The sequence below is a fragment of the Poromitra crassiceps genome (genome assembly GCF_964638095.1).
Source record: "Poromitra crassiceps genome assembly, chromosome: 12".
NCBI classification, from domain to species: Eukaryota; Metazoa; Chordata; class Actinopteri; order Beryciformes; family Melamphaidae; genus Poromitra; species Poromitra crassiceps.
In genome coordinates this window covers 21,664,112-21,689,622 of record NC_139632.1, presented here as the reverse complement: position 1 = coordinate 21,689,622, position 25,511 = coordinate 21,664,112, and the positions used below count along the sequence as shown (strand labels likewise).

The window sequence follows — 25,511 nt, the reverse complement described above, 5'->3', positions numbered from 1 at the left end:
TCATGCTGAAATATTTCTAAGTGTTACTTTGAAGTTGGTAAGTGTCTCCTGGGGCAGACTTGCCCACTAGCTTGTAATGATAACTTTTTTGGAGGATGGCGACATCTACTGTTTATGATAGCAATTACACATGTGGTTCTCCAGTCTAGGGTAGGCCTATCACAGCAAGATATACACAAAATTATGCTTATCAATACATCATATTAATGAAACTTAGAAGATGAAACTTAATTTGTAATTTTTAGTTGAGGGATGGGAATAATTTGTGGGTCGGTCTATGATTACTTGGGGGCAGCCAACTCTTTCTGCTTGCGAATCCACTCAGAGGAATTGCTTTGTGAAAACAATGTTAATGGTCACATTTGCTGTGTCATCAGTGTTTGAATTAAGTTGATTGCAAGTTTACAAGCACTGTCAGTGAACTAGGAATTGTAGTCTTATTATGAAGCTTGTCACAATGTAAAAAATTAGCATTGACCTGATTTTATTCCTGCCAAAGGAGATGTATAATTTCTTTAATTTGTTGTAGTTTTTAGGCTCTGAGAGTGTCATTATGTCTTATGTGAACCACTATAGCGCTAAAAAAAAGTCACTCAAATTAGTTTCTGTCTTGTTCTGTGTCTTCTACTCCTCCATCTAGGCGTCATCCTGACTGCTGACAGGACACATGCTTTCTGCTTGGTTTAATTCTGACACCCACTTAGTTTCCTAGCCTCCTTCAGGGTCATTTCACATGCTCAGTCTTTGCATCTGCTCTTCCTGTAGCCCTATCTGACTGGCTGAACAAGTCATTGGCTCGTGCCTCCTGGCTCTCTCTTTTCACATAACAACATGTTCCTACATGGTTGAAAAAACTTAACCTATATGGAAAAACTGGGAAACACAATATTTAAGCTGCAGGCTGAACATTTTTGCTCAAAAGATTAAAAGGGAACAAAATAATATGCTCATTTTATCTCAATAGTGCCCGCTTGTGTGTGTGTGTGTGTGTGTGTGTGTGTGTGTGTGTGTGTGTGTGTGTGTGTGTGTGTGTGTGTGTGTGTGTGTGTGTGTTACGCTTCTTCCAAATGCCATCAGAAGATTCCCATTCATGTGCATTCATGTCCAATGCATTATGAATCAAAGTTACACATCCACACCTAATTACATTATAGCAGTTTTAATTCAAATAACACATGTAACACAAAAGAAAATCTGGACAAACGAATAGTATTTTAAGAATATGCTTTGTGTACATTCAGACATACAGTATACAACAGTGGCAGGGGCAGCAGTTGAAGTCTGGCTCTCTCTGTGATAGTGTAGCATTGAGGTCTCAGGTTCTGTCATCCTCTGTAGAGTAAGCTTGACAGGTGGAGAATCTATACAACACATTTATAGACAATTAGCTTCACAAACACATCTATAGTAACCCAATCTAAGCATGCTGTTAGCTGCCTACAAGTTTTGCTTGTACCACAAACCACTCCTGACATTGGGATGATGGCAATGGAGGAGGGGGGGGGGGGAATAGTAAAAGTAATACCTTTCATTTACTCATATTCTAAGGATCTTCTTCCATTTCTTGGCTGTAAAAAAGCAAAGGAAATTTTACTGAATGTTACTTATTGTAAAAAAAGAAGACAATATACATCATTTAGAACACGGCTCTCTTGAATACTCGATTCTGATTGGTCAATCAACAAGATTCACCGGTCATTATTTCCAGTGTTGGGGGTAACTCATTACAAAAGTAACATATTACATGTAATATATTACTTTTAGCAGTAACTCAGTAATATAACTTATTACTTATAGGATTTCAGTAATATTATACCAGTTACTTTGTCAAGTAACTCAAGTTACAAATTGAGTTACATTTTATTAAATCAAAGCACATATTTAAAAAAAGATACAATCATTTCCTAATCAAACTGCAAATAACCACTATAGATGACAATAACAAAGGAAAAGAATAACATTTAGAATTTTGGATTGTTTACACTGACTTCAAGGTGGTTGAAATAATTTTTCGGGATGGTTCCGGCCAGGTGAAAAAAAAAAAAAGTAATGTAATAAAAAAAAGTAGTGTAATAAGTAACAAGTTACTCTACACAGAAAGTAATATTGTAAAGTAACTTATTACTTTCAAATGAAAGTAACTAGTAATATGTAGTATATTACATTTTGAAAGTAACTTGCCCAACACTGATTATTTCTCGACAACCGACCGCTGCTCTGCCACACCTGGATTAATCAGTTGATAAGAGCATTTTGTCTGCAGACACTACTAATTAGGCCAACCAGTTGCAGCTGTGGTGTCTTGTGTGCCAATTACGAATGAAACCGCTTTGTCGTTGAAAACGCTATTAAAAAATCTATTTGAATAATTATTTTTGTCAGATTATTGAATGATTTAGTTGTAGGCCGTGTTCTAAGCGGGATAATGGATAGTGAGCCGGTGATTACTGGAAATAATGACCTTCAGGTGAATGATTAAGCCCTCCGCTGCGCGTCGGGCTCAATATCACCTGTCGGTCATTATTTCGCCAGTAATCACCGGCTCACTATCCATTATCCCTTACATATATCATACATCATATATATAGATATAAAATTCCTGACATGAAGATGTTCATACCCGATATAGGAAGTAACCTCTGCTCTGGATTCCCCCAGGTCCCTGGAGGTCATCCTGCATAGACACAAACCACAGAGTTTAGTTGCCAACGCTTATAATAAAAGAATGCTCTCCTTTTATTTGCCATTTCTTAATTTTGTTCCTGTATAGTGATCAAATAATTAACAAAAATATAAACACAACACGTTTTCCTCATGGGATGGAGCTGTGGAGGAGTTTGTATTTTGAGAAACAAGCAAGATATCCACCTGGCATCACTAAAATATAAATGCAACACTTGTTTTTGCTCCCATTTTCCATGTGTTGAAATAAAAGATCCAAGGCTTTTTCCACACAAAAAGGCTTATTTCTCTCAAATTCTGTTCACAAATTAGTTTTAATCCGTGTCAGTGAGCACTTCTCCTTTGCCAAGATAATCCATCCACCTGACAGGTGTGACATATCAGGATGCTGATTAAACAGCATGATTATTACACAGGTGTGCCATGGTCACAATAAAAGGCCACTCTAAAATGTGCAGTTTTATCACAGCACAATGACACAGATGTCACAAGTTGTGAGGGAGCGTGCTGACTGCAGGGATGTCCACCAGAGCTGTTGCTCATGAATTTATTGATCATTTCACTCCCATAAGCTGTCTCCAATGTGTTATGCTGCCTTCAAATGGAACTTGTGAGCTTGTGGTTATGACATGATTATGACATGGTTACAACATGGGAAGTTGGGTACACGATAGGTTTTTTTCATCTGAGCCACTTTTCAACACAAAGTGATGCCCTTGATTCACCTGACAGTTGTGGCATATCAAGGTTCTGATGAAATAGCGTGATTATGGCACAGGTGTGCCATGTGATGCTTATGCAATAATGCTGCCTTCAAATGAGGTTGTGTTTACGTGTTCACAGGAAGAGTCCATATGAATGCCCCCCCTCCTGTGGTATTCACGACTTGGGAAGTGGACATTTTCTGAAAGCTTTGAGTTCACAATATCGTGTACAGGACTTCCCATGTCGTAACTATGTCATAACTCACAAGTTCCATTTGAAGACGGCTTATGGTAGTGAAATTATCATTCAATTCATTGGCAGCAGCTCTGGTGGACATTTCCAATCATGGAAGTTGGAAACCCTCATTAGTGTTTTGCTTGCACCTGCGTTTACCCTGCATTTTCGACACAAAATGGCCCCCGTGAAAAGGTCTATATTGCACACTCCCTCACAACTTGCAGCATCTGTGTCATTGTGTGTTGTGTGATAAAACTGCACATTTTAGAGTGGCCTTTTATTGTGACCAGCCCAAGGCACACCATTGCAATAATCATGCCTCTTGATATGAAATGTCCAAGTATGGATTATTTAGGCTAAGGAGTAGTGCTCACTAACACAGCATTTGTGAGCAGAATTTGAGAGATGTATGCCTTTCATGTGCATAGAAAATATCTCAGATCTTTTATTTCAACTCGTGAAAAATGGGAGCAAAAACAAAAGTGTTTCTCAAAACTCAAACTCCTCCACAGCTCCATCCCATGAGCCAGACCAACAGGATTCAGTCATTCGCTCAGACCATGTCTCCAACATAAACACTTTCCACATTTCCTCTCACAATTCCTCTGTATCCTCTATGTGAATGTCAATGCTTGATAGCAATGAGGGATAAGTTCACCTGTCGGCTGCACTAATTTTAGACCATAATTACTCTCAGCTTGGGAAAGAACAACTAATGCAGAGCTTGTACAGGGAGTGACGAAAGTTACCTGAGCATATGAAACAATAAACATAGTATTATAGAGAGTCAAAGTGAATGTCACTTCCTGCTTCAGCATGGCACCAGAGATTTTCATCCGCCATTTATTTTCCCATAGACATTTCGTAAAATGCTTATAAAAATAGTTGTACTTGTTCAAACCAAATGGTTCAGCTATATTTAGAAACAGGAGAGACACATAACATTTCGCTCGCACCAAAACGTAAAAAAAAATGCAGATTTAAAGAAAATATTCTTTCAATGTTTTTTTAAGTTTGGGTCCGAGTGAAATGTTGTATGGTCTCTCCTGATTCTAAATATAGCTGAATGAATCACTTGGTTTGACCAAGTAAAACTATTTTTATAAGCATTTTACAAAATGTCTATGGGAAAATAAATGGCGGATGAAAATCTCTGAAGCAGGAAGTGACGTTCACTTTGGCTCTATTACCGCCAGGGGCCCTGCCCCTGTCCTAATAGCTTGTCCAATGTCTCTTTTAGCAGACATGGACCAATGGCTATAGCCGCTGGCCCCTTCCACCAACAAGGAGGGAGGTCTGGTTACACACATACTATTGCAGTCAGGATTTACTCAGACCGATTATGAGTTATTCAAATCTAATGGCTGTTAACAGGTCAAAAATGGGCTCTGAACCCCCCTCAGACTGTTCATGGTCAAACACACCACAGTTCAGTCACTATAGCACCTTGGGAAATGAGCATCTGGCACCTGTCTCATAAACGTTATCACAATTCAATTCAAGGTGCTTTATTGGCATGAAATACAAAAGTACATATTGCCATACCAAGGTCAACAAATTATATTAAAAATAATAGTAATTAAGTAACTACAACAACTAGTATCACAATCTCTCACAAGCTGCATTCTGCTCAGGGACATCCCAGTCCAGAGAATGTTTCACACTAAACTTGGCCTTATTGAATGTCGGTCTTTAGCAGGCAAGTCATTTTAATTAACCGTTTTATAAAAGAAAGGCAATTACAGTAGATTTTATGTTTTTAACTGAAACTTGGTTAGACCAAAATAATAGTAGAGCTATTTTTATTGAATCAGTGCCCCATAATCTTTGTTTCACGAGTACAGAAAGGAGGTGGAGTGGCAGCCGTTTTCCAGTGCAAGCAATCATTTGGGAAGTTTGCAACCTTTGAATATATTGCTCTTGTATTGAAATATCCTCTCTTTTAACTGTTTACAGACCACCAAAATACTGACTATGGTTAGTGATTCATGTTGATAACATTAAGGACAGTAGTGCCCGAACTGCATTATACTCTGATTCTCTGATTTTGGTCTGATTCAGCATGTCATGTCATGTCATGTCATGTCATGTCATGTCATGTCATGTCATGTCAGCATTAATTATGTCAAAAGGTCTGAATATTTCTAAGTGTTGGTTGTTGATGTTGCTCTCTCTGACCACTACTCTGGTTTCTTTGAGAGGACTGTCACTGCTAAGATCCATACCAGGACAGATGTCATCTCAAGATTGGATATCAATGAGAACACCATAGGCTCCATCCTTTATCCAGGGTTTCTTCACATCACATGCTCTCATTTTGGCCTCTGTCAGTGATCTTGTGGATAATTTTAATTACAAAATTACAAATAGCATTGATGCCACTGCACCTGAAAAAGATAAACCTATCTCTGGTAGAGGAAAAAAGCAGCATCTAGAAATGCCACATTAGTAAAGCTAAAAAAAGAGAGAAAGAGAGAAAAAAGAGAGGCATGGAATGGAGTTCCCCAGGGGTCCATCCTTGGGCCTCTTCTGTTCAAATTCTACATGCTGACGCTAGCTCAAATTATGCAGAACACCAGTATTTCCTATCATAATTACACAGATGATATACTGATCTATAGCTTCATCAGCTGATGACTATCATGTCTAATAGATTCACTAAATAAGTGCATTGATTGAACAAATCATTGGCTGGATGTGCCACAATTTTCTGCAACTAAATAAAGATTAAACTGAATAGTTGTTTTTGATGCCGAAGAGGAGACTGCTCACCTTGAATTCCTCTCACTGGAGACTAACAACCAAGTCAGAGATCTTGGTGTAGTTATGAACAAAGAATCAACAGCCACATCAAGACAATTTCAAAATCTGCCCACTATCACCTTAAAATATTACAAGGATTAAATAATTAATGTTCAAGCAGGACATTGAAAAGCTTGTTTAGACATTTATTTTTAGTAGGCTTGACTACTGTATCAGCGTTTTTACAGGTCTCTCTCTAAGAAGCTATTCGATAACTGCAGCTCATCCAGAATACTGCTGCCATGGTTCTATCAGGACTAAGAAAATGGACCAGATCATTCATGCTGAGATTACTGCATTGGCTTCCTGTGTGCCAAAGCATTGAGTTTAAAATTCCGTTGCATGATAATAAAGCACTTAATGGTTTATACTACGAAAATACATTCCTGATCTCCTTCAATGTTATGAACCCACCAGACCCTCAGGACTTCAGGTGCTGGTCTGCTTACTTTTCACAGGGTCAGAACAAAACATGTTTTTCTGCTTCTCATGCGTGGAACAAACTTCCAGAAAATCTATCTGCCTCCACTTTATGATATTTTAAATCAGACCTTTAAAAGTTTATGTTGGCCACCATCGCACTGTAATATTTATTTATTTGCGTCTGTTTATTTTCTGGTGATAAGACAATGGATAAGAAAATTAAAGCAAAACATATGGGTTCATTCACAATATCCATCTAAATGTGGGAGTATTTGCCGTGTCGTTTTATCTTTCTATTTCCCTTGTTTTGAACTGCATTAGTTTACTTTTTAAGTTGTTTATCTTGTGGATCTCTTGTCTGCACTTTTTAATTGTATTTTTTAAAATATCTTTACTGTATTTTATTATTACTCTGTAAAGCACTTTGAATTGCCTCAGTGTATGAAATGTCCTATACAAATAAAGCTGCCTTGCCTTGCCACATGTAGCTCAGGCAGAGAAAAACATACATTACAAATATATGTAATGTATCATACACTTTTCAGTATTAATATCCAGCACAAACATACAGTGCGCTACTTCCATTATGCCTTCACAAATTGTAACATTTTGTAATTCATCAGCTCTTCCTAAATTTTTATGCAAGGGTCCCACTGCAATTGAAAGGTCTGAATACATAAATTAACAATTTAATTGACTATGCATTTGTGCTCACTAAACAACAGCAAAGAAAATTGATTTATTTAAATATGTCCATTGATGGCATACACTTTCATGTATGCTGGAAAACAAAGCATCCTGGATTAAGATATCTTTGTTACATAATCAATGGCTATGAGATCATGTAAAGCTGGCAAGTGGAGAATGAATGGAGAAATAAAGGGAAAAAAGAATGGAGAAATTAAACATGTGGGTGATACATACGCGCACTGAGACTCTTCTTTCTCTTCTGGTGTGGAGTTGAGGAACTAGGTGATGGAGAGGGTGCAACACGGGGGACTGACACACACACACACACACACACACACACACACACACACACACACACACACACACACACACACACACACACACACACACACACACACGCACAAACACACAGGACCAAACATGAAGAAACATGGGGCAACTGTGAAAAATAGCTCCAGTGGGGGCAAAGGTATTGCAAACAGGACATATGCAGAATTCACACATCAAAAATAAATGTGTTTGTACAATGGACATGTGAAATGCAAACATAATGCAAATCCTGGGTGCAACCTTCAGTGTCAATGTTTTGACAAGAGTAGAGCTAGAACGCATGTGCTATCTATGCATTTACGTCCTGTAAATAGCTTATTTTCTGCCACGCAGCGCCTCATATCCTTATTATATCATAGAGACAATGAGAAAATGAATTTACCTTGCTGCAGCCAGCATGTTTGTTCACCCTGTCTCTGTCTGCTGTCCGTCACATTGGTAGAGATAGAAGCTCCCCTTGCCCCTGCTCCTCAGTTTGTAATCCATATAACGTTAGTCGGGCTCAAATAAATACGGGCGGCCATCGGATTCAAATGCATCGTCCATATTCTCAGAAACGCGAAACATGGTGGCTTGATCCACTGCAGCTGAGCTCTCAACTCTCAACTGATGTGACGGGCCCTACACACCGACACCGACCGCGATAAACTTGCATGTACTCGCACTCGCCCAGTCAGCCCTGCCCCGCTGCTACAGCGTGGTTGGCTGCTTTGCTGTATCTCCGTCTTCAATTGGTCGATTTCGAAATGCCCCTCCTTCCCTCACTGCCATCTTGTCGCTCACCAGCTTGCAAAGCATGCTGGGATACCTGGCGTCAGGACATCGCAGGCGACAAGACGAGAGGAGGGGCCAAAACCGAAATAGACCAATTGAAGACGGAAATACAGCAAGGCAGCTAACCAAGCTGCAGCAGCGGGGCAGGGCTTGACAGGGCGAGTGCGAGTACATGCGAGTTTATCGCGTACGCTATCGTTTGGTGAGACTCTGGCGGGACTTGGTTACACAGTCTCCGCCTCCCCGGATCTGGAAACTAGCAAACAGCAGGCTGAGAGAGGTAAATAGAGTGGCTCACATTTATGTCAATATCATAATAAGGATATGATCTGCTGCGTGGCAGAAAATAAGTTATTTACAGATGTAAATGCATGCTTAGCACATGCCCCTACGGCCTCTGTTCCAGGCCGTTGTGCGGGGCGTTATAGCTCTATAATGCACCATTTTCAGAAATGTCTGTTCAGGGTGACTTGTAAAACATAAATCCAGCTGGAAATAAAGTCCAGGTTGTAAAAAAAACAACAACAGAACCCTCCTTTAATCCCATTAACATAATGGATATAAATTTGAGTGGATTCTGCAGGCCATGTTTGAAATTAAATCTATTCCTTTCATTTCCCCTGCATTTTTTCTACAACTTTTTCCCACTATTTAACAGTTGATATGTGTGTTGTCAAACATTGACAGGGTGAAGGAGAGATGGAGGGGGCAAGCATGATCCAAGTTCTCTTGCTAACAAGAAATATTGCTGATGAGGAACCATGCTGTCATCCTCCAACTCAAAATGTTGTCTGTTTGTGAGAACATACGGGTAGAGCACCTGACATGCAGACGAGGTATAGGGAAGTGCTATAGTGAGAGGATGCATCGGGAAAATTTCATTTTACAGTTCATTTTCAATATTGGGCTGTGTCCATGGGAATGTCAGTGTACATGCATGCATACATGAACATTCACGAGCCTGAGAGAGCTGTGTTCAGTCGCTGGTGGCATTTTTTACATTAAAAAGTGTCATTACATGAAGTGCATGTTCTCAAACAAATAAGGTGCTCTTTTGTGTCAAGCAACATAGCAGCAGTGCAGAGTTTGCTTTCAACTAACGTATTGCCTGATAAGGCCTTTGGTTTAGTGTAATGACAATCAATCAATCAATCAATCAATCAATCAATCAATCAATCAATCAATCAATCAATCAATCAATACAACAAACATTGCACATATACAGTATGACATATACAAAAGATCCAACCACTCATACACATGTACATGTAATGTACATGCACAAACACAGACACACACACACACACACACACACACACATACACACACACACACACACACACACACACACACACACACACACACACACACACACACACGCACACACATTTGTAAATAAGTTTTATCTTATGGTGCATCTCTTTGGGTTGGTCTAGTCTATTTGTCTACTAGTGACCATTTAAAGGAAAATAGTTCAAATAGAAAAGGACCCAATTCATACTTACCCTTTCACTATTTTCTTGCACTTTCAGCTCCTGAAAAGAAATAAGTCGATAGGATGATGTCACAGTATGAATCTCAATATATGTATAACACTAAACACAAGATTAACAATGAATGTTGTGGTTTCACTCTGCCATTTCATGTAGGAAACCCCATTTTCTTTTTTCTTATAATGAGATACATTCATGCACTGTACTTGAACGTTATCCATGTCTAAATTTGAATAAAGGAAATATTAAAATGCCTGAAATACAGTAGGAAGTACCTTTGACTTCTGAACCAGCATCAATACACAGAGTTCTCCTAAGACATCAGATGCCTGGAACAGTGACCACAAAGAAGAATTGCTATTACAAATAATAAATGTTGCTCTAAACTTGTAAATGTGTGAAATGAAAGCCCAGATTACTCAAACCCTCAATGTTTTAATTTGATTGTTTCATTATCAACCCACTCACCCGAAATGGCAGGTCTGCAGAGAGGTAGGATGAGCACGCATCATTTAACTGTGAAACAGAACAGAGGCTCTGAGAGACAAGATGTACAGAAAGAAAGAACGAAAGAACGAAAGAAAGAAAGAAAGAAAGAAAGAAAGAACCAACAAAACCAACAAACCAACCAACAAACAAACAAACAAACACACACACACACACACACACACACACACACACACACACACACACACACACACACACACACACACACACACACACACACACACACACACACACACACAACACACACACAGGTGTTTACCTGGCTGAGTAGCTGGTTCTGATCTACTGTGTCTTGTTGAAGTTGTGCTGGAGCACCTATTGTTTCATACAACAACAGAGAAATACACAATAAATGTAACTATGACAACTACTGATGCTTTCATAACATCTTTACAAAATATAATACAATATATTCTGAGAGCAAGTGCACTTCTGTTTATTGAAGAAATGGTTCAATATTGCCTATTGTGCAAAAGGGGCATTTTGTGATGATGAACAGCATCGTTGAGTCGTTGACATGACTATTTTATGACAATCCTAGAAACTCGACATGATTGCAGCGGATGTCCATTAGCAGGGAGGGAAGGCATTATTGTACAACATGAAATTATTGTGCAACATGCTGGTGAGCTTATGCAGCCTCATGTGCAATTCACACATAGCTGCTTTTTGACAACATGTATGAATATGCCAACAACTCTGTACTTAGCACAAAAAAAGAGATTGACATCAACTCTTTTACTTTTAATAGTCCATAGTCACAATCCAGCCTAAATCTCTTCAAGGAAGCATGTCATCAGCACACAGCGTCACCACCTGCCAGCAGCATGGTGTCTCCAAAATCATATGAGCAAATGCAAAGATCACTTTGACATCATGGGAATACTGCTGATGTGATTGTCATCCTTCATCTACAAACATCTCAATCACTTCACGTCAGCGGCTGTCAGAGCACCGTTTCCTATTGCATATTTCTGCACCACTCACTATGTTAGCTGTTTGACATCCCATCAGTCAGAGGAGAGAGTAGGATTGACAGGGACGAATGGATGGATGGATGGATGGATGGATGGATGAATGGATGGATGCTGGTATATGGTGGTCACCGGAACCTAGAATAGCTACTTTTTTGTAAAATAAACAAATACATAAAAATATGCATTTTAACTGATATAGATCATGATATAAATTCAGCATAAGTCACTAGCATTCTGATTAAAGTTACATGACAATAAGGTTTCATGGAATGTATGCAATATTGACATTAATAGCCTATATTTATTCATACACACATGATTGAAAATTATTATTATTATTATTATTATTATTACTAATAGTAGTAGTAGTAGGAGTAGCCTATAGTCGTAGTCGTAGGCTCCTACTAGTATTAGTGTTGTTGTTGTTGTTGTTGTTGTTGTTGATGTTGTAGGCTATGTTTAAAGTTTATTTGAGTGGTTTTTCAACTTATGTGTGGTGATAATTAATTTGAGGTTATTGTTTACCCACTTTAGAGATAGATAGATAGATAGATAGACAGACAGACAGACAGACAGACAGACAGACAGACAGACAGACAGACAGACAGACAGACAGACAGACAGACAGACAGACAGATATATAGATAGATAGATACTGTAGATAGATAGATAGATAGATAGATAGATAGATAGATAGATAGATAGATAGATAGATAGATAGATAGATAGATAGATAGATAGATAGATAGATAGATAGATAGATAAAACAGTTGCAAACAGTTGAATGCAGACAATGTGTCGATCATCATTCCCTTCCAAATGTCACAAAGCTAATTTGAAAATACACCTAGGCTTGAAACTTATCATATCACTCAGCAGGATAAAGCTAGCAACAAATGGAGAAAATAAGAAGAAGAAAAAAACTTTAGAGGGGAACAACTTCAAAAGAGAGATTCTCAGCAAAGTTCTGCACCGTATTGACTATGCTACTAAGACCAAGACGACCAGAGTTTTGTTTGCTTGGAAACAAAAAGTAAATGAATTCCTACAGAACTTACCTTTGCAGACTGGGATCGCTAAGATGAGTAGGAGTGCGAGTGCGAGGCTGGCCGTGCTGAGCGGACTCATGACGCTGCTGCTGAGGCTGTGCGGGCTGGAGGCTGCGAGCTGCGCGGCGGGGCTTTGGCAGTGGGTGATCATCACCGTCCTGTGAGTGTGACTACTTCACTGAGTTTGCTCTGTTTGCTTATGTTCGTGTTGTTCTGGGTGTCTCACATCAGATAAATATGAAGGCTTGCGTCACACCCTCTCCGCGCCACACTAGATTGCGTCATTAGAGCCCCACGCGTAAAAATATTAGATTTGAACAACATGCATTGGCTGTGATGCTTCAGTATCAGAGGTATGAGCAATGTTGCACTGTGGTCAATTAAAATGTGGCTAAATTATGAACTCCTGCTGGTGATTGTCATAAAGTAAACAGCCACACTATAAAAAAAAATCAGTTAGGCCTACATTGTTGGTACTTTTTAAACTTTAGATCACCCCCCCCCCCCAAGATTTTTTTTTAAACCTCTCTATTTATACAGAGGGAGTCTCACTGAGAGCAATGCTCAGGAGTGCCCTAACATTCACACACACATTCACACCTGGAAGCTGACCAGTACAACCACAGTCTGATCTGCTGAGCAGAAACAGTCCTATCCTGGACCCACCCACAACCACAAGCTCTATTGCAAGCGGGGCATACAGTTGTGATAGTGATGGAAACCATGGCTGCATCTCTCCTGGCTCTCTTCTGGTTGTCCTTTCCATCTCCAGCACACAAACCCTATCCCTTACACAGCTGTCACCAAGTGGTACGCTCAACAGTTACATCTGTTGAGCGTGTGACCAGCCTCAATGACTGGCGCCCTATAGCCCTCACGCCAATAGCCAGCAAGTGCCTTGAAAAGCTGGTCATATCAAAGATCCGTCCCACACTCCCCCCGGACCACGACCCACTACAGTTTGCATACCGCCCCAACAGGAGCACAGCGGATGCAGTGGCACACGTGCTCCACACCGCCCTGTCCCACCTGGAGGGGAAGGACACCTATGTGAGAATGCTGTTCGTGGACTACAGCTCAGCATTCAACACCATAGTACCCTCCAGGCTGGTAAGCAAACTCAGGGACCTGGGACTAAACACAGCGATGTGCGACTGGATCCTGGACTTCCTGACAGACCGCCGCCAGGTGGTGAGGGTGGGCAACCTCACCTCCTCCCCGCTGACCATCAGCATAGGAGCGCCCCAGGGGTGCGTCTCCAGCCCCTTCTGGTACGACCTCTACACCCACGACTGCGTGGCGACTCAAACTTCAAACACCATCGTGAAGTTTGCAGACGACACAGCAGTCGTGGGGCTGATCTCGGGGGGCGACGAGACGGCCTACAGAGAGGAGGTGAGGGTCCTGGAACAATGGTGCCAGGACAACCACCTCTCTCTGAACGTCTCCAAGACCAAGGAGATCATTGTGGACTACAGGAGAGGGGGGGGGCACACACCCCCCAATCACCATCAACGGCACAGTGGTGGAAAGGGTGGACAGCTTCAAGTACCTGGGAGTCAACATCCACCAGGACCTGACCTGGGCCGGCCACACCGCCACTGTTGTCAAAAAGGCCCAACAGCGAATACACGGACTCAGGCGCCTGAAGAAGTTTGGGCTAAGGAAAGAAATCCTCAGGGACTTCTACAGAGGCACCATTGAAAGCCTGCTGACTGGCTGCTTCACCGCCTGGTACGGGAACTGTACCACCATGGACCGCAGGGCGCTACGGAGGGTGAGGCGCGCGGCCCAGCACGTAACAGGAGACGAGTTGCCAGAACTGCACAAACTGTATAACCAGCGGTGCCTCAGGAGGTCCCTGAAGATCATCAAAGACACAAACCATCCCCACAACAGCCTGTTCTCCCTGCTACCCTCAGGGAGGAGATACAGGGTTCCAAAAGCACGCACAAATCGCTTGAGGAACAGTTTCTTCCCGCAGGCCACGAGACTCCTTAACATACACAAATAGTGTAGTAGTCGTACCGTACCGTACTGCAGCTGCTACCATTATGTATGCCTAATGTTTAATTGTATGTCTAACAAGGTACATGCTATTTGCACCTGTATGTCAATTACGTCGAATTTAAAATGTCTGAACACGTCTAACGTATGCACAATGCCTAATGTTTAATTGTATGTTTAATAAGGTACATGCTATTTGCACTGTATGTCAAATACGTCGAATTAAAATGTCCGAACATGTCTAACATATGCACATAACATGTGCACCTATGTGCAATGAATATGCCACTGACTTGTCTTATCGCTATTCTGCCTCATTGCCTATTGCTGCTTAGTATTGCTTATTGATGCCTATTTCTTATTGCCTATTGCTCATTGCTTGTTGCCTATTTGTACTATGTCGTAAACGGAGTCCACAGCACAAGAATTTCACACGTGATACTTGTACCATGGAGTGACAATAAAAATCTTGAAATCTTGAAATCTTGAATCTTGAAATCCTCCAGGCCCTCAGGTCTGATCTTGCACTTCCCCAAAGTGTGCTTCATCTGGTCCTTAAAGCGTTTCTTCGGCCCTCCAGCTGAGCATCGACCACGATGTAGCTGGCCTCATAACACTCTGCCAGGTAACCAGCATGGAGGTATCCCCAGCCAGGCAGCCACTGCAGCTGGCACAGATGGGTGATCATGGCCTCAATACTATTTGTTTTTTTTCAAGTATTCCAGTGTGAGGCACACGATGATGTCAGGTCATTCCTAGTATGTGCTGGAGGCAGCTTATGTGGAAGGACTCCAAGGACGTGAACAACTGTAGGTTACCAAAGCATCACACAGCTATAGAGGAGTGTGGTGACTGGTGACACAGACCGCTTTATAAGGTGACCTTTGTGGAGGATGATGGTTCTTGTTTTGAAAGACTCTGCGCCAAAGTCTCCCAAAGACAGCTGACGCCTTGTTTAAAGTGGCTATGATGTTGTTGTCAATGCTGCTATCCTCAGAGAGAATGCTCCGCATATTTGAAAGATGGCACTATTGATAACTGTTCATGGGGTAATTTTATGAACCTAAGTATACAGTATAGACTATTTTGGGCCAATACAAAAAAACTATATATTTTGAAGGAAGGTTCAGCCAAAAAAGGCCCTTTGTCTGCCGAACTATCACTACCTATGGACTATCTTTGCAAGACAACACTAAATTGTGAAACACAGATTGGATCCCATAGACAGTCACTGGACAAGTTAGTAATAGTTTTAGTAGGGATTCTAGGCACATGTTGATAAATGAGACCCCTGGAAACCATCTGGAAAGTCCTGGAAACCACTATCATTTCTGGCCAAGCAAAAGGAGCAGTTGTATTGTTTTGTGCCTATTTAATCCGGGCAACACCGGGTGCAATGCTAGTGGGATATAAAGTTAATCAGAAAAGAACTGACCGTTCTTTTCATTTAAAGCAAAATGTTGAGAGCCGTTTTGTTCCTCTCCACCTTGGCCAGATGAACAAAGGGCCCAAAGGTAATTCATGCCCACCCCATAGCAGAGGTATAATTGTATAAATCATCATCAATCATCATCAGTCATCATTTTCTACTTTTGATAACACAGTAATGGAATATCCATGCATTCATCTACTATTCTGTAAAGCTAAACCACTACGTTGTTAAAATGGCTCATTATGGATCATTACTGTAGTCCCATGTGTCATAAAAATCAGATGCAATGCGTTGGATGGGTCAGAGAGAGAATGAGAGGGTGTGGGTGCCTGTGCATGTATGAATACACTATGACACTATAAGTAGTTCTGTTATGATACACCAGAGGACACAATGAGACACAGTCAATGTCCTATTTCTTTTAGCAAAACACAATGAGTATCAGATGAATGGATACACTATAACAAAGGAGCGTGTTATTGCTGTAATTGGTGTAGTTTAGTTACAAGAGGGGAGTTTAGATGTATTTTTTATGTTATGAAGAGAAGATATTGGCCAACTTAACGGCGCAGGAAACTGGTAGAAATATATAACTAACAGAAAGAGATACTGATAAAAATATTTTCAAGAGATATTGGATTAATGTGGATATAAAAAAATCAAAGATAGCACGCTCAACTCCTTACTTTAAGGCAGGCTGTATAAACTGGGTGCTGGATCCCTAAAACAAGTCTAATTCAAAAAAACAAAAAGGACAGCACTCCAAGTTGAAAGGTTTTATTGCCACACAATGGACGTTTCCTTCTTCAGTGTGTAATGGCAATTACATGCAGGTGATGCACAGGTGCCTCTAAATTATAGGTCCCATACCGGCACAATCAGGGTAGACCAGCAGGGCGAGTCAGCAAAGTCAATGCAGGTACATTATACATGAAACACCACATTCATAGAAAACAAAACATTCAAAGAAAACAAACAAAAGACATCTCCTCATTAAGCCCCTTAGGGATGAGGGTATCAAGGGAGTGGATCCAGTAGGCCTCTCTTTGAAGGAGGATCTTGTCTCTATTCCCTCCTCACCGTGGCACTGTTTCAATGCCCATGTAATGAAGATCACTCAAACTGTGGTTCAAACTATTAAAATGTCTCGCAACTGATGATTTCTCATCATGATTGCATATAGAGCATTTGTGTTCACAGATTCTGGTTTTTAACTTGCGTTTGGTTTTGCCTACATAGTATAAATTACATGGGCATTTCAACAGGTAAACAACATATCTAGTGTTACATGTGATTCTGCAGAATCACATGTAACACTATAATGTGGATGTTCCATGAGGCTTCAAGATACAGGATAAAAGTGCTGCATTTGCATTGCAGTGTGCAGTGCTTGTTGGAATTGGCTTTGGCTGACACTTGATAGAGACCTCGTGGTATGCTCAGAGCTTATACTGATAATAAACCTGGCCTGGAGAAATCTCTTTATCACTGTACAAAGAAATGCCCATCTGGTAGGAGATTTAGGGTTCCCAAGAGCAGGGTGAACCGTTATAAACACTCATTTCTGCCCATGTCCATCAAGCTCCTGAATAGTAACATGTAGATGTGCAATGCGGCCATGAGGGTTTTGCAACGTGTGTCACTCACTGTCACTTGTGTGCACTGTAAACTGTAAATTTGTGCCTATTGCTTTTTTTAAGATGTTTCATTTTCTACTATATGTAGTATGTGTGATTTTCTTTACTGTGCAACTGCAGGACGGAGTCCAGCACAAATTTCCCTATGGGGACATTAAAAGTATATCTTATCTTATCTATTTATAAGTCGCTGTATTCCCTGCCAGCTGGGGCAGCGCAGAGAGAACCAGACACACTTCTCAGATTGCAAAATCAAAACTCCTCCCTGGATCACAACTTTGTCATCTTGACCTGATGTGACTTTGGTTGAGTGCACCAGTAATAACAAGTAGAGTGCATTGATAATCGGGCAATTCCAGCCAGTGATCATACTCATCCACACCCTTGTCTTCCTCCTACACTAATCACTCTTTCTCTTTCCTCCTCTCTCTCTGCCTTGCATCCTCTCACACCCAATCTTCCTGATTCAATTAAGACCAGGCACTGGAGGTCAATGGGCATAGCAATTTTTCAATCAACAATATATCACAAAAACATGCTTTTTGTTTCTCAGTAGGCACTTTGAGTACAGTACAGTATATGTTGCTAGCGAGACTTGATGTGTTTCTTGGCTCCTGAAAACCTCAGAGGAAGGTCCCCTCAGTCCACTATTCTGGAGAAGTGTCCGAAATGTCATGACCTTTGGAGATTTGGATTATGAAGAAGACTGGCATTTGCATGTCCTGTACTAGTGTAGTCGTAGACTGAATTTCAATCATGGAAGACCAAATAAGGCATTAATAGAGCACCCCATGCTGTCATACCCCTCAGCCCAAATGACGTCACTAAATGACGTCACCATCTCCGACGTCACCTTCTCCATGACGTCACCTTTGCAGTGTGACGTCAGTTGCCCAAATGACATGTTATGACATTATAAATGCCCTTCTCCCAAATGACATCAGTTATGACATCATAAATGACATCAGTTATGACATCATAAATGCCCTTCTCCTGGTACTATATAAAGCCCCCATCACCACAGCTTAAATCACACTTGTGCAGTCATCACTCACCTTGTGTCAGCATCATGCATTCATCCAGCATCTCCAGAGCAAAAAGCTTCATCCCACCACCTCCCCAGATCACCACCAATGTCATGACTCCTGTTGGAAACAAATCCCCTTAGGGGGGATGTCCTATCTCATACAGCATAAGCAAGAGGAGCGTCACATCATGGAGTCATACGCCATACTCAAACCGTCTATTCTGATTCAATAAAGTTTGTTAAAATTATATTAAGAGTCTCTCATGATTGAAATTGGTTTGTTTGAGTTGAGCCGCAGAGGGAACGCTACTGTATCTGTTCTCACACCTTGAAGAGTCAATTATGTTATTTACAGTTATAAATTATGCTAATTTATTCGTTTTATTGTTATAAATCATGCATGTAGCATAGTGTTTCTAGAAAATGCACATTCATGCAGATTAATGCACATTGATTCTTCAAGAGTAGGACTGATAATTTAGCAAATCTAACTAGAATAAAAATTAGAATAGAATAGAATAGAATAGAATAGAATAGAATAGAATAGAATAGAATAGAATAAACCAGGCAAGGTTGGAACTTTATCTTCAGGCTCACCCCAGACACAGAAAGAAAGAAAGAAAGAAAGAAAGAAAGAAAGAAAGAAAGAAAGAAAGAAAGAAAGAAGAAGAAGAAAAACATTAAACCACGTAATGTGAAATATAAAAACAGTAAAGTCTATTGAAATATTCAAATGAGCTTAACTCACATACTTTATCTTTGCTTCCATCCTGTCCTATCCGTGTCCTATGTGTAAATGTCCATGGGCATAATTTTAGGTAGGGACATGTCTCTAACACTTTTGAAGGCCTGTTTAATTGTCCCTATTGTAGGCTAATTCTGATCAATGATCATACATTTTCAGTGAAAACATTTTATTGGCTGCACAAAGGGTTTACCCATTTGTCACATGTGCTACCTTGAAGGTGAGTGATCAAAGCAGAGCACATGTGCACAGGGTGCATGCAGTCTGCGGGTGACGCAGCAAAGCACATTACCGGCGGCAGACTCAGGTCATAATTCGGCCCTACATATTCAGTGAATAAACCTTACACAATATTATGAATGAACATGAAATATGAATTACATCTTCATACAACTTAGTTGCTGTTTTGGTGACTTGTTTGTTTCCAGTTTGTTCACTGTATTTGGAAAGAGCAGCACTGGCTCAGCAGCTTATGGTCAATGTGTTACGTGTGTGGCTGAATGTTTTGATCAGAATCAGAATCAGCTTTATTGGCCAAGTATGTTGACATACAGGGATTCTGACTCCGGTATACATTGCTCTCAATGTACTTACACAGGAAAAAGAAAATGTATGCATACAAGCTAAAACTAACAAACAAGGAGAGCGATCAAAGGTACATAAAGCAAGTTAACTGCTATTTCGGTACATTATACAATACGTGTGATGTAGAGTAAGTGTTAAAATGTATATAGGAGGGGGAAAATAATAATAATGGCATGTCTATGTACAGTCTAAGTATATGTAAATCACACTGGATTGTAAACAAGGCTATAAGTCAGATATTAGCATAGTTGTAGTTGTTTATGAATATGATCTATATAAGCAAAGCTTTGGGACAGTAATTGCACAGTTATTGAGTTATTGAAACACAGCTTTGCGGCAGTTATTACATGGTTATTGCTGTTAACACGTTTCACTTTAGAGTAGTGGAGTAGTAGGATGATATTAGAACTAACAGCAACATTTCACTCTAGGATGAAACAAAAATAAAATTGAGTAGTAGAAGTATCCATCTTAACCTTATTAAATATGACAACCCTCTCATGTTATTGTATTTTCAAATTCTGGGAATCATGTAAAACAATCAGTGGAGAAAAAAAACGCATGTGGTTCATGTCCCGACATTAACATGCAATAATAATTCAGCAATATGATTTTTTCCCCCCATCTTGTGCATGTAATGGAAAAACTCCTCCTTGGCCTGCTATAAATGCTAATCATTATGGTCAATCTGTGTTTAAAGTTTGGTCATTCAACTATTGAAGACTCTCAGTGCAAAAATTCTGTTATGCATCTGAAAAATATGTTATAAATGTGAAAATAGTTTAGATTCTGCTCGGAACGAAATAAATAAATAAATATAAATAAATAAATAAATAAATAAATAAATAAATAAATAAATAAATAAATAAATAAAAGTGTGTAAAGCCCATCATGGCTGATAAAAGACCCATGTCCCTTATAGTGTGGCAGGGAGATTAATGTAAAAAGCCAACATGTTCTCTAATCACCAGGTGAAGCCACAAGTAGGAACACAAATTACACTTGCTTTCATATTCTGAATGTGAGTGACTCTTTTTTCAGATCTGATTTTATCCGCAGCTAATTGTTTATCATCATATTTTCTACTTCCCCAAGGGATGTCAGTGGTTTACATTCATTTTTGTCTTCATATTCATTTCAAATAATTCTGTCTCTTCCTCTCTCTCACACACGGGCAAGCACGCTTGCAAGTGCACGCATATACACGTGCGCGCGTGCATGCACGCACACACACGCACACACGCACGCACGCACACACACACACACACACACACACACACACACACACACACACACACACACACACACACACACACACACAGACACACACACTTCAAATTACATGATTACTTTAAAACAAAATCACAAATCACACACATGATCAGCCATCCTAACAACCAAAGAGCTCTACACAGAGAATTGCTCAGATAATGGCAGCTTTCATGTTCTTCTGTGTGTGTAATTTGGCCGTGAGGAGTGAAGAGCTCACCTTGGCATGAGGTTACAAAAGTGGGGCATGCATTCACATAAGTTTCCACAAGCCATCGGACATCACGTCTATATGTTATAGACAACACGTCTATAAGAGCTGCTGCACGTGGCTGTGTACACTGCGTCAGCGAGGTGGTGCTCAATTCATCGACTTCTTCTACAACACAATCCAACTGTGGAAGTCTGCACACTCCTGCAGAGAGGGAGTCAAGAGACAGTTACCATGAGAGTGACAGGACTCTTGACTGAACATGTATTTGAAGAGATTGTTTGTTTGAGTTTTTTTTGTTTTCTTTGAGTCACATTTTAGAGGCTCAAAAATATAAACCATCTCTCCTCAACAATTATCAGCAAAAGCAACTCAAAGATGTGTCTGTTTGTCTGTATAGAGAATTGTCCATGTAGCTATCAATGATGATTGTCATCATCTGGCTGGCGGCCATATTGACAAAAACACATCACACATGGATATAAACCTACATTGATGATGCATTAGGTTGTGGTTCTTGAAGCATATTACACGGCTACACAAAATGCCAACCTGATAGCAACTCAAACATACCTGATGCCAATCAGAAAGTGAAAGCAGCTTAGAAAGGCTGTCAGCCTGTCATCAGCAGTGTGAATGTCAATGTAGATTACACAGATGCAATCATTTGTGAAAAGCCCTTTTGTTTTTCAACTCACATCTGCACGTCATTGGCTATGCATGTCGCAGGGGCTCCCTCATCAGCATATTACCCTCCTGACATAACACGTTTATTTAGTGGAAACACCTCTCACCCACTGAGGTGTGCTGCAATCCATGGTGGTGACTTTCTGCTCACCCTCTGAGATGGCTGTGAGCAGACTGTTGCATTCACACATTGCCAAAGACTAGAGTCCAGGGGTGTCAAACATACGGCCCGGGGGCTGGAACCGGCTCACCAAAGAATCCAATCCGGCCCACAGGATGACTTTGCAAAGTGTGAAAATTGCACTGAGATGTCCTTCAATCCAAAAATTTCAAGCTCAGGTTTTCCATCACCAACATGTCTAGGAAAGACCTCAACCGCTGATCACTGTCCAATACATCTGCACATTTCCAGTGCAGTGCAAGTCTTTTGGCTGTCATACAACCTATGGTCAAGAGCCGTTTATGATGTTTGGGCCAGGCACCTAATTTACACTCAAATAAATGGGAAAAGTTGGAGGTGATGTTATTGATAGGTTATTATGCATTCATTTTCTTTGTCTGGCCCACTTGAGATAAATTGGGTCCCCTGTGGCCCGTGAATCAAAATGAGTTTGACACCCCTGGACTAGACTGTTCTGCATCGATTGCAGTCAAACTGGCTTGAGGTTATTGTTTTTGTGTCAACACATTGCTAATTTGAAAGAACATCTACTGTATGAGCACAGACTACAGATCTGGCTCTGACATTCACAAAATATATAAATATATGGACAGTAAGCGCAGAAATAGCAGAAACAGTGGGTGAATCATGAGCACAGGAAAGCACAACATGTGTCATAAGGGAAACTTTGAGTAAAGCTAATGGTAATGTGTGCTTATGATTTGTGCGTATGGGATGTGATGTACATGTGTCTTGATGTACAATACACATGTTGGACTGAAAATCTTATTTCCACAAAGTATGCAGCATGTCTATTTTTTCATAGAAGATAGAAGCCACAAAATATTTACATTAGGGTGGAAATATACATTTGAAATGGTAGCATTCATGGTGTATAAGCACATAAAATTTATTTAGAGGTCAGTATGCGTCCCACATCTTACATTTTAGAGTATTGCTTATGTTGATAAGAGTTCAGGTTTAAAAATGTATGTAAGCTATTTTTCAAAAAACAACAGGCTACATGTGTAAAGTCTGTTGAGGGTGCATTTTCGCTTTAAAAGAAAGTCCATTTTAATCTGTTGTAAATGTTTATGATGCCCGTTTTTGCCATTCAAAATTAGCTATACGCCAAGGTTCAATGCAATTCAAAACACTGCTACTACCTTTCTCTGACGGCAAAATCTAATATCATGCTCTCTGTTTATGTCCATATTAAAGCAATAACTCTGCTCTCAAATGAATCTTGCGGGATGCAACTCAGTATGTCTCCACACACAAAAAAGACCAATCAGAACAACTGTCTTTTCCAAATAGTGGAGGGAAGACAATAATACCCAGGGATGCTTAAGATGAGAAACAAGTGAACACGACTGAGCCACACGAGTCTGCAGTCTGATTCTTCACACATTGCTATTTTGTTTGTCTAGGTCATATGCTGCTGACGTCTTATGATCTGCATGTTAATCCTGTAATGAACAAATAATACTACTACTACTACTACTACAACATGAGTTTGATTTTTTTTATTTTATTTTTATTTTTAGAATAGATTCCCATCTTAAGTTTGATGACAAACATGTAAAGAAGTTGTTCAACCCCCCCCCCCCCTGCCCACACACACACACACACACACACACACACACACACACACACACACACACACACACACACACACACACACACACACACACACACACACACACAAGTTAGGCAGAATGAGTCGGATATACAAGTCCTGATTGTGGTACAACAATGGTACAATGTCTTCTTTGATCAAATACATCTCTTGGATGCTCCTGAACACATCAGTGAGGTTATTGGCTCTGCATTAGCCTACTGATGAGTGATGATTGGTTGGGTTTAGGCATGATGAGTGATCATTGGTTAGGTTTAGGCATGAGGAGTGATGATTGGTTAGGTTAATATCAGGATAAGAAGTAGCCCACAATTGAAATAAACCGGCGGCGACCAAGTTAGTTCAGGGCGTGGTCATCCCGGCCCATATTAGGAAAAAATGATGGTCCAGGAACAATAACAACACAATGACATTGCGAGGCTCAAACCCACGACCTCAAACATGACTGAGGCCTCAATACTACCAGGCAGCAAGCCAGCTCTCTGTGCCACCAGGCCAGACTTCTTAAGACAGGTTTTCTCAGGGCTTTTTCCACTGCTGGCTGTCACATGTTAAAATAAATGTTCTTCAATACACTATACTGCAAAGGAGAACTCCCAGCAGGTTTTGACCCCTGGTCTACCAGAACACAGATGACTGCACTGACCATACAGACAAACCCACAGACCTACCTGTCTGTTGTTTCTGATTGGCTGTTGAATGAAGTAATCTTACATAAAATTGACAAAGTAGCGTCTGTCTGTCTGTCTGCGATTTTGGTCACGTTTTTGGTCCCACATTGTGAGATTTGTGATGATATTGGTCAGTAATGATGTCACTGATGATGTCATAATGTCCATGACATCATTAGTGATGTCACTTGAGCAATTGTGATGTCATCAGTGAGTGATGTCATCAGTGTTGTGAAGTTGGGCAAATTGTGTGCTGCACATGCCAATAGAGCAGGCGAGGCCACGCAGCAGCTGAGCTGCGGGTGAGGCCGTGCTCGGGGCTGGAACCCTAGTCTAAAACAATCTCAATAAGACTGCATGATTCTCAGTTTCTAAATTCAAAGCTACTGCAATCATTTGGACCTTGATTTATCTTACAATGTTTGATGTAGGCGAATGGTAACAGAATCCATGGGCATTTTTCCACGTGTTTGCATACCATCAAGGTCCAATGTGTAAGATTCCTCCACAACAATACACAAACACAACACAAACACAAAGCCACAAAGTTTTGGTACAACTGTTGCTCAAAGATTGTTTAAATAATCAGACTGCATCCATCTTTAAGTCAGTGGGCCACACCTTATAGAATAACACTGTGTTTATCTCTATGGGATATAGACGGTATAGAGATAAGCACTGTGCCTATCTCTATGGGGTTTAGAATGCATAGAGATGAACGGATGGTTATGATGTAACCCAGGTTTTCTGAGGGGAGACTTCTCTCCCTCAT

The 25,511-nt window shown here is 40.4% G+C and overlaps 1 protein-coding gene across 1 annotated transcript; it reads right to left on the bottom strand.

Moving 5' to 3' along the window:
- Positions 1–1,532: 1,532 nt before the first annotated feature.
- nmu (neuromedin U) lies at positions 1,533–12,820 on the bottom strand (the record flags this gene model as incomplete). Its single annotated transcript, XM_083647266.1, has 7 exons — positions 1,533–1,568; positions 2,621–2,674; positions 10,149–10,178; positions 10,412–10,465; positions 10,605–10,652; positions 10,903–10,958; positions 12,679–12,820. The coding sequence occupies 7 exons, from the start codon at positions 12,818–12,820 to the stop codon at positions 1,533–1,535; spliced, it is 420 nt and encodes a 139-aa protein (XP_083503392.1).
- Between the last annotated feature and the right edge of the window lie 12,691 nt (positions 12,821–25,511).